Source organism: Lycorma delicatula, chromosome 5 (assembly GCF_047948215.1).
Source record: "Lycorma delicatula isolate Av1 chromosome 5, ASM4794821v1, whole genome shotgun sequence".
NCBI lineage: Eukaryota > Metazoa > Arthropoda > Insecta > Hemiptera > Fulgoridae > Lycorma > Lycorma delicatula.
This window is the reverse complement of record NC_134459.1, coordinates 53,705,512-53,718,380: the sequence shown is the minus strand read 5'-3', so window position 1 is coordinate 53,718,380 and position 12,869 is coordinate 53,705,512. Positions and strand designations below refer to the sequence as shown.

The 12,869-nt window shown below is 30.3% G+C and overlaps 1 protein-coding gene across 3 annotated transcripts in view; it reads right to left on the bottom strand.

The window, feature by feature from the left end:
• LOC142324957 (heme A synthase COX15-like) overlaps window positions 1-12,869 on the bottom strand; it is a 34,402-nt gene that overhangs the window by 9,492 nt on the left and 12,041 nt on the right. For all 3 annotated transcript variants that reach the window (XM_075366125.1, XM_075366123.1, XM_075366126.1), the window contains exons 4-7: window positions 11,684-11,834; window positions 4,715-4,847; window positions 1,825-2,011; window positions 362-623 (exon numbers count right to left, since the gene is read on the bottom strand). In XM_075366125.1, coding sequence (XP_075222240.1) covers window positions 362-623; window positions 1,825-2,011; window positions 4,715-4,847; window positions 11,684-11,834 — 733 coding nt within the window. The remainder of the gene's footprint in view (window positions 1-361; window positions 624-1,824; window positions 2,012-4,714; window positions 4,848-11,683; window positions 11,835-12,869) is intronic.

The following is a 12,869-nucleotide window of genomic DNA, read 5'->3' as shown; positions in this document are numbered from 1 at the left end:
AATGAGTTAAGAGAATACATTTTAATATCCATTCAATAGAATTTAACTAGAAGGTGTAACAACCACTCTGTAGGAATGAAATAGCATATGAAAAATTCTTACACTGCAACATAAAATTCTTAATACAAGAGAATTTTAGTTGAACAATATGGACTATTTATTGTTCAAGAATGTTAGTTGAACCTGTTATAACTAACCTAATGTCTTTAGACTTTTTGAATGTTCTTACACTAAATATTTGACCAACAGATTTCTTTAAGAAAGCAGAATTTACTTTCTAAAACTTATTACAAGTACATTTTGATCTACATTAAAATAAACTTTCAGCTAAATAGTAAACATAAAACTTTCTTAAAGTTACCTGATAATGCGGTCAAGAATACCATTCCTTTACAAGCATGAGCTAAACCTCTGAATCTAGCCATTGATTTTGTAACAGTTACTGGATCTGGTTTATATGCAGGTATTAAATTATCCAATGCATTCCATATAAACACTGTATATAATATAAAAGCAAGACTGAGATGTGCAGCAAGTCTATATTGAGATACTCTTGGTACATCATTAGGACCATTAAATTTATCCTCTAAACCAGATTTTACCATATACCAACCCATCAAACCCTAAAAAAAAGATGGTAATATAAAAAAATTTCATTCAAAATTAGAGTAATTATATACTTATTTTTACACATACATATAAACTATTATGTTTGAAAGAACAAATCAGTAATAACCAGAAAATAAACACTAAATTCAACAAATACAAACTAGGTCCCTTAACAAGTAAGGGAGGGTTAAATTTTCATGTATATCCCAAGTCAAGGATTAAACAGTACAATTTTATTATCTTACTAATGGAAAAAGAATATATATAATATAATGAGCAAGTCCTGAATCCCATAAAAACTATTTTTTTCATCTATCACCTTATTTATTCATTATTAGTTTCATTTTTTAAGTGTTATAATACATATTCGCTATATTAGAAGACACACACATACCCATTCAATTATATATTTAATCATTTGTTTATAATAATACTGAAAATACAAAAACATACTTAAAGTGAAATAAATATTACTCATTTTCTCTTATGGGGTAAAAAAAAAAATCTTTGATAAATAATTCATTCAATAGCTTAATCTGGTTGAAATATAAAATAATAATAATAGCATTTAGCTCTGTGCATGAGACATAATAATGGATCACAGGATTGAAGAGAGAATTACTTTTCTTACTTAAAAATCTGTCATCAATTTTAATTTTAATCATTAGCTAATAATCTAAGAATTATGAAGTGCTACTAACTATAAGAGTCCTTATACATAAATTGAAAATATTTACATTAATTATTCAAAATTTAGAGAAATCTAATTTTAAAATATATGAAAATACTACTTTCTTATAATTTTCAAAATATTTTTAAAACATTAATTATTTGTATAACATACACACTCATTTTTTTATAAAAGCCTAACACTTTATACTGTTCAAATAATACATGGGAGTTTATAATCTGTAAAAAAAACACATTTATTTCACCAGATATAGAGCAATAATACTCCAGAAACATTTCACCAAAAAGTGTGGCAATAATATAAGAGTAGCTGAAGTCTGTAGACCTACAAGGTAGGTGTACAATAAAACAACAAGAAAAGAAAAAATTCATAGATAAATTTCTGTATATAAATTAGACTCTTGCATTTTCTTTAAACATATATATTCAGTTTTAAGGTTCTGTATAGATAAGATAAATATAAGTTCTGATAAGATAAATATATACTGAAGAGTAAAATGTTTTAGAGTATCATAATTTAATTACCTGAGCTGCAATAAGAACTCCCATTCCAACAACTCTTTTCTTAAGTGCTGGAGATAAAAAGCCTTTAGCCCAAAATATAGCGGCAGGTATATAAAAGTACGCACCAATTAATCTTCCCCACATTCGATGGCCATATTCCATCCACCAAATAAACTTAAATTCTTCCAAAGTTATGTTTTTGTTCTTGCTGAAAAACGCAAAATAAAGATCAACAAATATTTATATTTTAATAAGAATTTTTTATCTGTCACTCAACTTGTTTGATGCAGCCTTTATTACTTTCAGTTCTGCATTATTTTTTAAGTTTGATATACCACCTAGAACTGCATAATTATGTTTTAAAATATTCTGATAATTATCTTTTCATACAGTTTTTCCTTTCTAAATTGTTTCAATAAACAAATTACCTGACCCTTGATGCTTTAGCATACTGTCAACCATTGTTCTCTTCTTTTTGAGACTGTCAAAACTAGATTCAAATTTACATTAAACCTTCTTATTACATATTGCATCAATTCAATTAATTTTCAGCACATTCCAGGCAGTTTTTTTTTTCTAGACGAAAATTCTGCTAGATTATATCATTCTTTATTGTTTTTATTTCACCCATTCTTCTTTCCTCTCTATTTTGAATTCATTTACATTTTAGCTACAAAAAAATAAAAAGAGATGTTTACAGTTCTCATAATTTTTGTTATCTAACTTAATATTAACTATACCATCTTGTTCCAGCCTTGTTTCTACCACATTTTATTATTTTAGTTTTATTCTTCCTAGTAATAAAATACAGGCCATCCAAAATTTCCTCTAACTCAATTTTAATTTCTGCTAAAAAAGTAATATGATTAGTGACATTTAATTAAAATTTTTTATCATTAGATAATTACTTGGGTCTTAAATATTACTTCAATTTTATTTTGAAACTTTCTTTAAAATTAGCATTAAAAACCATAAAAATTGTACAGAAAGAAGCGAGACAAGGATACAGATCTTTGTCTCCACTTCTTTCTATTGAACTCTTTTTAGTCTTCTACATAAACAGATATTTAATTCTTGAATAAATTATAATTAATTCTTCTTTCATCACATTTCTCCCACTTTTTTTAAAATTTTCAATTATGCTATTGTATTTTATACTATCTATTCTTTTTAAGATCAATCATATCTCATACACAGAGTTTTGTTTTTCATCACCTACCCTCCTGAAATGAATATGAACCTCTTTAATTGCTCCTTACATACCCATGTGTTAATTGGAAATATTTAAATCGTAATTTAGTGAATTCCTCTGTAGATTATACCACTTAGCAAACTGTAACAAGAGGGGCACAGTCATCTACAATTCATTTAATAATGTTTCAGCGCTTAAAACAAAGATTGCAGCAGAGTAGTACTCACTGACAATTACTTACAAAAGTTTCAGAACGCAGACCAGATTGTGAGAAACGGTCATAAGAAATTTGACACTAAAGGTCAGACAGAATATTGCATGCAGAATTGTTGATGCAAAATGCACATGTTAGATAAAAAGATGAATAAATAAATATTTTTTGAGAAAAACTGAAATTTTTTAACCTCCTATATTTTTTTATCATTTTTTTTTCAAACCTCATATATATGCCTTGTAAATTAGTAAATCAGATTTATACGTATGCTTATGTTTTTTTTCTAACAATGTGCATTTTGCATCAACATACCCCTTCAGGTATAATATATTTGTGCCATCGTTTTCTCCAATTTATTAAGCACTTCTGGAATACAATTTTCGGTATGGCATTTGGCTCCTTCAGTGATTCTATCTTTATTTCTTCAATGTTGGCAAAATGTGGTCTTTTCAGCTTGGGTAGTAGGAAGAAGTCTCAGGGGCCGTGTCCAGTGAATATGGAGGCTGAGGCAGTGTAAAGTTGTTTATGGCCAAAAATTCATGAACAAACGGTGAAGTGTGAGGGAGGAGGACCATTATTGTGGTGCAATTGCCTTGAATTTCTTTTGCCACAAATCCATTTGTGGTATTTTCTTCAGATTGCTTCACACAAACAGTGTAGAACTTCCAAGAAGTACTTCTTATTGACCATATGACCTGGCGGTAAGAACTCATGATATAGTAAGCCATTAAAATCAAAGAATACAGTGATCATATTTGATCTAGAACATCTTTGTCTTTTTTGGTCTTTGCTCTTCAAGAAGCTTCCATTGGGACGATTGAGCCTTAGTTTCGATGTCATCTGTACACTTTGTTTCAACTCCAGTTATGACCTGTTTGAACAGTTCTGGATCATTCAACAACTATCTTCACTTCACTCAACAACTCCTGAGCAATGTTATGAAAATTCTTATAAACTACTGTTTTTTTCTAAAAACCTAATTAAAAAAATATTAGTGTACACAGCAGCCTTACAACATAGTGCTCTCAGCAAAATTCTAGAAAAATAAATATATATATATATATATATATATATATATAAACAAAAAAAAAAGTAACATAAAACTAAGTTTCTAACAATTTACAATCAAAATTGACATTTATAGAAGCTAAACTATTATCATACTTCTTAAATTAAGCAAAGGGCAGATGTAATTCTTTCTAGACATCACATACTTCAGGGTCTTTGTACAGCAATATAAAAGTCATGGACATATAATACAAAGCTACAAGATTTTCCTCCCCGTTTTTATAAATTAGTCACCAATTACTTTTTTCTTCTTTTTTGTAATTAAATAAATAGTAACGATTAAAATTACTAATCAATAAAATTAATTTAAAGAGTAATGGGAAACATACGCAACCCATTAATAATGAAAATAAATAATTACAATTAAAGAAAAAAAATGTATAACAGAAACATAATCAACAAAGCAATAAAGTTAAATCATTTGTCTTATGACTAACATTTTAAATTCAGGATATTTTTTATATTTATCAAATTCAGCCTTCCATTGGTCAGGTGTTACTGGCATTTTTTCACCAAGTAGTCGCCATGTTACCATAGACAGTCCAGATTCTGTTAATCTAGTTACACCACCTAAATCAAACAAAAGAGTAAAAGTGAAGTAAACAAAAATAATTTATTGCATAAAAAAGTGGATGGAAAAAAGGCAAAAGGGTTTTTCCACAAGCAAATCAAAACAAAGGCACAGACAATACAATGGAATTAATACCCATCAATGTTAACCATTGTACTGTTAGCCCAGCTAAGATAATAACCAAAATTTTTAGTTGTAAATAAAAACATCAATTTAATTTTAACTGTGGATATGGCTGTAATAAATTTAATAGTAATTTTGGTTAAATTCTATTAAGTTATTATGTTTCAAGCAACTCCTCTTAATTACATTTTTTACAATACTGATCTTCATTAATAACAAACTACTAACAGTTCTTCAGTGCATAGCTCAAAACCACATAAATAACGAAAACTCTCTTAAATATTATATAAGTCAAAAAGCAAACAGAAATTTTAAATTACTATTATTATTTTTACTTATATAAATGAAATATCTTAATTACTTCCTTGTACGAAGTTAAGGTATGAATGTACATACATATTTACATATGTATGTTATGTATGTATGTATGTATGTATGTACGAATGTATCTTGCACAACTCAAAACAATTAGCCTTAGGATGTTGAAATTTTGGATTTCGGGCTGTCAATCTGCCCTTTTGATTGCAATCGACAACCAAAAGTGTCCAAAAAAGCCCAAAATCCAAAACAAATTGGATTTTGGACTTTCTATTAACTTCAGTAATAAGCCCTCATTGAGAGCTTTTCAACGATATATCATAAATGGTAATTATTTTCATTGGTTCCAGAGTTACAGTCAAATAAAATTTTAATTAATGAAATATTTGGATTGTAGGGGAAGACCAATTTTTTTTTTTAATTTAAATATATTGATTTATTAATAATTATTAACCTCTCATTGTAAAAACATTTTTACGATGAATAATAATTCAATAGCAAAAAAAAAGAAAAATATCAGAAGTTTTTAATGAAATAAAATTTTATGTACTTTTCATTTTAAAAAAATGTATAAATCTAATTTATTAGGCATACAAAGAAATCATGTATTGTCAACATCAAATTTTTTGTAACATAATTCCATCCTACTTTTTTTTTTTTTTTTTTTTGTCTTCAGTCATTTGACTGGTTTGATGCAGCTCTCCAAGATTCCCTATCTAGTGCTAGTCGTTTCATTTCAGTATACCCTCTACATCCTACATCCCCAACAATTTGTTTTACATACTCCAAACGTGGCCTGCCTACACAATTTTTCCCTTCTACCTGTCCTTCCAATATTAAAGCGACTATTCCAGGATGCCTTAGTATGTGGCCTATAAGTCTGTTTCTTCTTTTAACTATACTTTTCCAAATGCTACTTTCTTCATCTATTTGCCGCAATACCTCTTCATTTGTCACTTTATCCACCCATCTGATTTTTAACATTCTCCTATAGCACCACATTTCAAAAGCTTCTAATCTTTTCTTCTCAGATACTCCGATTGTCCAAGTTTCACTTCCATATAAAGCGACACTCCAAACATACACTTTCAAAAATCTTTTCCTGACATTTAAATTCATTTTTGATGTAAACAAATTATATTTCTTACTGAAGGCTCGTTTAGCTTGTGCTATTCGGCATTTTATATCGCTCCTGCTTCGTCCATCTTTAGTAATTTTACTTCCCAAATAACAAAATTCTTCTACCTCCATAATCTTTTCTCCTCCTATTTTCACATTCAGTGGTCCATCATTGTTATTTCTACTACATTTCATTACTTTTGTTTTGTTCTTGTTTATTTTCATGCAATAGTTTTTGCGTAGGACTTCATCTATGCCGTTCATTGTTTCTTCTAAATCCTTTTTACTCTCGGCTAGAATTACTATATCATCAGCAAATCGTAGCATCTTTATCTTTTCACCTTGTACTGTTACTCCGAATCTAAATTGTTCTTTAACATCATTAACTGCTAGTTCCATGTAAAGATTAAAAAGTAACGGCGATAGGGAACATCCTTGTCGGACTCCCTTTCTTATTAGGGCTTCTTTCTTATGTTCTTCAATTGTTATTGTTGCTGTTTGGTTCCTGTACATGTTAGCAATTGTTCTTCTATCTCTGTATTTGAACCCTAATTTTTTTAAAATGCTGAACATTTTATTCCAGTCTACGTTATCGAAAGCCTTTTCTAGGTCTATAAACGCCAAGTATGTTGGTTTGTTTTTCTTTAATCTTCCTTCTACTATTAATCTGAGGCCTAAAATTGCTTCCCTTGTCCCTATACTTTTCCTGAAACCAAATTGGTCTTCTCCTAACACTTCTTCCACTCTCCTCTCAATTCTTCTGTATAAAATTCTAGTTAAGATTTTTGATGCATGACATTAGTTAAACTAATTGTTCTGTATTCTTCACATTTATCTGCCCCTGCTTTCTTTGGTATCATAACTATAACACTTTTTTTGAAGTCTGATGGAAATTCCCCATTTTCATAAATATTACACACCAGTTTGTATAATCTATCAATCGCTTCCTCACCTGCACTGCGCAGTAATTCTACAGGTATTCCGTCTATTCCAGGAGCCTTTCTGCCATTCAAATCTTTTAATGCTCTCTTAAATTCAGATCTCAGTATTGTTTCTCCCATTTCATCCTCCTCAACTTCCTCTTCTTCCTCTATAACACCATTTTCTAATTCATTTCCTCCATATAACTCTTCAATATATTCCACCCATCTATCGACTTTACCTTTCGTATTATATATTGGTGTACCATCTTTGTTTAACACATTATTACATTTTAATTTATGTACCCCAAAATTTTCCTTAACTTTCCTGTATGCTCCGTCTATTTTACCAATGTTCATTTCTCTTTCCACTTCTGAACACTTTTCTTTAATCCACTCTTCTTTCGCCAGTTTGCACTTCCTGTTTATAGCATTTCTTAATTGCCGATAGTTCCTTTTACTTTCTTCATCACTAGCATTCTTATATTTTCTACGTTCATCCATCAGCTGCAATATATCGTCTGAAACCCAAGGTTTTCTACCAGTTCTCTTTATTCCGCCTAAGTTTGCTTCTGCTGATTTAAGAATTTCCTTTTTAACATTCTCCCATTCTTCTTCTACATTTTCTACCTTATCTTTTTTACTCAGACCTCTTGCGATGTCCTCCTCAAAAATCTTCTTTACCTCCTCTTCCTCAAGCTTCTCTAAATTCCACCGATTCATCTGACACCTTTTCTTCAGGTTTTTAAACCCCAATCTACATTTCATTATCACCAAATTATGGTCGCTATCAATGTCTGCTCCAGGGTAAGTTTTGCAGTCAACGAGTTGATTTCTAAATCTTTGCTTAACCATGATATAATCTATCTGATACCTTGCAGTATCGCCTGGCTTTTTCCAAGTGTATATTCTTCTATTATGATTTTTAAACTGGGTGTTGGCAATTAATAAATTATACTTCGTGCAAAACTCTATAAGTCGGTCCCCTCTTTCATTCCTTTTGCCCAGCCCGTATTCACCCACTATATTTCCTTCCTTGCCTTTTCCAATGCTTGCATTCCAATCTCCAACTATTATTAAATTTTCATCTCCTTTTACGTGTTTAATTGCTTCATCAATCTCTTCGTATACACACTCTACCTCATCATCATCATGGGCGCTTGTAGGCATATAAACGTTAACAATCGTTGTCGGTTTAGGTTTTGATTTTATCCTTATTACAATGATTCTATCGCTATGCGTTTTGAAATACTCCACTCTCCTCCCTATCTTCTTGTTCATCACGAAACCTACTCCTGCCTGCCCATTATTTGACGCTGAGTTAATTACTCTAAAATCACCTGACCAAAAGTCGCCTTCCTCTTCCCACCGAACCTCACTAATTCCTACTATATCCACATTCACCCTATCCATTTCCCTTTTTAAATTATCCTACTTTTAGTCCCTCCTAATGGATTTAGTCTACTTTTTAACAAGTTTCTGATTTCCTTTTTGAAGAAACTATTTGATCTAGTCTTAGCCAATTTTGCAACGCTTCCATGACCTCTTCATCAGGATAAAAATTATTTCCATGCATCTCTTCTTTCAATGATCCAAAAGGATGAAAATCACTTGGAGACAGATTATAATCATGTAGTGGATGGTCCAGCAGCTCAAGATTAAGATCTTGAAGATAAAGGATTGTTTTGTGGGTTGTATGAGTGTTATCCTGAAGCAAAATCACATCTTTTCAGAGATTACCAGGACTTTAATTGATTTTTGTCTTAAGCGATGTCAGTAGAAGCTTACAATAGTTTTCACTACTTTTCATTTGACCTTAGGTGTGAAGTGAATAAAAAGTGAACCTTCCATACCGCACAAAAATGTCATCATCAATTTCCTACAGACTGAAAATTGGAAATTTTCATTCTTTTACTTACTCTAGGCTTCAAAGTGATGGACCATGTCTCATCGATGGAAATTATCCTCTTCAGTAATGAATCTCCTTCATCTTCAGAATGATTAAAAAAATTGGGAAATTTTCAAACAACTGTCTTTGTTTCAAACGCATGTCTTGTCAGTTGATGTGAAACCAGTGAGCGCAGACTTTTAAAAAATTGCAACAACTTTAAATTGTAAATTACTGTAAATCACTTGTTTAACTACTTTGATGTTGTCATTATGGCCTACCTTTCTATTTCTCATCACAGAGAGAAATCCTACCTTGTTTAAAGTAATCCATTTATAGATCTTAATTCCACTCAAACAACTTTCTCCAAGTTGCTGCTCCATTCTATAAATAATCTCTGCTGATTTCATGTCTTCTTAATTGAGAAAACACATCATAGTTGGCAATTCTTGCTTGGTACAATCAAACAAAGGACCGCTCAATTTTTAATTTAATTTTATACACTGCCACAAACAGCTAACAATAAAAAATGCTTCAATGAATAAATGGTATAAGGTTATGATTTATAGCAGTAAAATCAGGGTAGTTTAGCATGTAACTAAAAGGGAAATAAAAATTTATCATTACTTTTAGATTTTTCCTTGTATTATAACTCCAAAAATAACAAAGAAAAAAGAGAAGGGATATGTAAAAAAATAACTAAAACTCAAAATAGTATTCCAATAAGAAAAAAGGAAGAACAAATTAAATTCATTAATAATAAAAATTAACAAAACAAAATTTATCCAGCAACAAAATCAGCCTAGGCCAAATGAAAAAGCTGACACACAAGGTGATAGGCACAGCTACAGCTACTACTACTACTACTACTACTACTACTACTACTATATCAAATTTTACAATGAAGTTCCTAGAAGATAGTTTGCATTATTTGGATAAAATTCCAAATATATATTATTGTATATATATTAAATTTTTGCAAATACAGAAAGTACCTGTATTAAGTGTCTGCTGACAATATCCATTAAGTTACTGAAGAAAAATTACACTTTCAATTTAAAGTGCTTCACATTATTAATATACCATTTTACGAGGACTATTTAGAAAGTAAGGAACATTTTGGAATTTAAAAAACCAAGCACAAGAAAAACTCTTTATCATATACATGTGAAAGAGGACTAAAATACTACTTTTCAACATAATCACCAGACAAATTCAGGCACTTATCATAGCGGTGGACAAGCTTTGAAATTCCTGTGTCATAGAATTCTGCCGCCTAACCCATCTTGCACAAAATTTGTGGTAACCTAGTTTCTGTGAAACAATTTCAAACAATAAAGTCCGTGAAACTTGTGGGAAACATAGAGAAAGCTCAATTATTGTGAAACGGCGGTTTTCACGAATCTTTTCGTCAACTTTGGAGACCAGATCGTCAGTCACAATGCTCGGACGTCCACTCTTCTCTTTATTGTGAACGTTTGTTCGGCCATTTTTAAACTGAATGCACCACTTCCTGACAGAACTTTCACTCATTATGTTGTTCTCGTACACTTCACACAGTTCCCGATGAATTTCTATTGGTTTTAAGTTTTTTGCCAACAAAAAACGAATCACAGACCACACCTCACAACTGGCAGGATTTTCGATTGCAGCACACATTTCAAATTTGTATATAAAAAAACGGGCAGTGTGGAGATGTTCCTGTTGTCACAGCTGGATGCTGACAGAGGTGCCGAGCACGAGCACACCAATATATATGCGATTGGCATGCGCCTGGCGGCATCAGGTGGAAACGTTCCTTACTTTCTGAATAGCCCTCGTATAAATACTAATCTGAAAAAATTTGTACAGCTGTAATGATGAGTGTTTACTACAACAATCAATTTTTTAAAATTAATAAAATCAGTTTAAAAGAATTGCTAGAAAAGTGAATACAAACATTCATACACAGAGACATACAAACAAATCCCTGTTAATAACACGAAGTAACAGGTTCCAGAAAACCTAAAACTACTTTTTCTTTTAACTCACCACATTCAAGAAGTTCAATTTTTGGTAATCCCAAGAATACAAGGCAGTACTGTAGATAACTAGTATTTAATTTTTTGGGGATATCTCTAAAAATTCACTACAAAAGCAAAAACCCAGATCCTGAAAAATAATTCAACTGAATGTCAAATGAAGATAAAAACCAACAATTAACAAACCTAATCACACAGATCACTGAAATTATCTCATATTGAATAAAATTCTCTCAGGATTAACTATAAACCATAAGCAATTATAACTTTCCATTATCATTCTGGCAGTTAATTATTACACACAATGCAACAATAAAAACAACTTATGGAAATATTCACAATTAATAGTAGACTGGGAAAATACTATTTAAAATAATATAATATGACATAACCATATATCAGAAACACATGTACATCTACAATAAACAAAGTGAACATATAATTACCAAGAATAACAGCTCCAAACACCATTCCACCACCTCCTAACAGCCACAATCCAACTAGCTTACTAGACTTAGTAAATGCATTAGTGAATCTTGAACCAGCTCCAACCATACTAGAAATTGCATTAACATTGGCGCCGCTCTTGTAAAGTGCCTATGTACATAGAAATAAGATTACATGCACAATAATAAAACATACACAAAAATACATGCTATGGATGTAACTCCTTGAAGAATTGTTTACATTGAAGATGCCTCCATTCAAAACAAACATAAATTTTACAATTGTTGAAAATTTGCAGGCTATATAATATTTGTTTTATTTTTATTTTTTTCCTGAAACCCAATCTCGAAGAGTAAATATTATATTTCACTAAGAAGTAACAAGGTTACCGGAAAAAAAGTTTTTTTAAGAAAAGACACAGCCTTTTTTAACCAATCAATACATCACATCCTAAAGAAAAATTTTATGCCTTACATATTTCATTAAAATCAGTGATTCTAGTATAATGGATACAGAAACTGATAGACTCAAGCCAAAATAATGGATCAACCATAATATTCATTACAAAACAAGAAGCCTGTCTCTGAGTAGTTACATTTTACTAACAACTTTATTGAAAAACGTTTTTATACAGTATTAAAATTTGTTACTTTCAGTACTGTAAATTGTAATTTATTTGAAGAAAACCTCTAAGATCACAGGAAATTACAGATAAAAAAGTAGTCAGTTTTTCGTATAAAGAATCTACCAGTTGTTTCATACAAACAAAAAATAAATTATCGACCTGGTGCTTGCCTAAAAAACTGTTTACTGTGAATCAAATATAATCTTTTCTAATAAATGTAAAAGATTCCCAGTAGTTTTAAAGGAAATTCTTCTTTCCTTCTTCATAAACCCTATTTTCTATTCGACTGTTAACCAGAAATATTTAGTAACATATGTATTATAACACTGTTGTTAAAACGTACAGTTTAATACAAAAAAATATTCTCATACTTATTGAAAACCATAATCACATTTTTTTTTTAATATACGCAATGTCAAAACCAACAATCAGAGAAGTTTTTAAAACACCTATGCAATAAATAAAACTCTGTTCTTAGGTTTAGTTAAACATTAATTTTATTTAAATAATTAATAAAAAAGTTGGGAAAAATGAAAACTGTACAAGTGGAAAAAGAAATA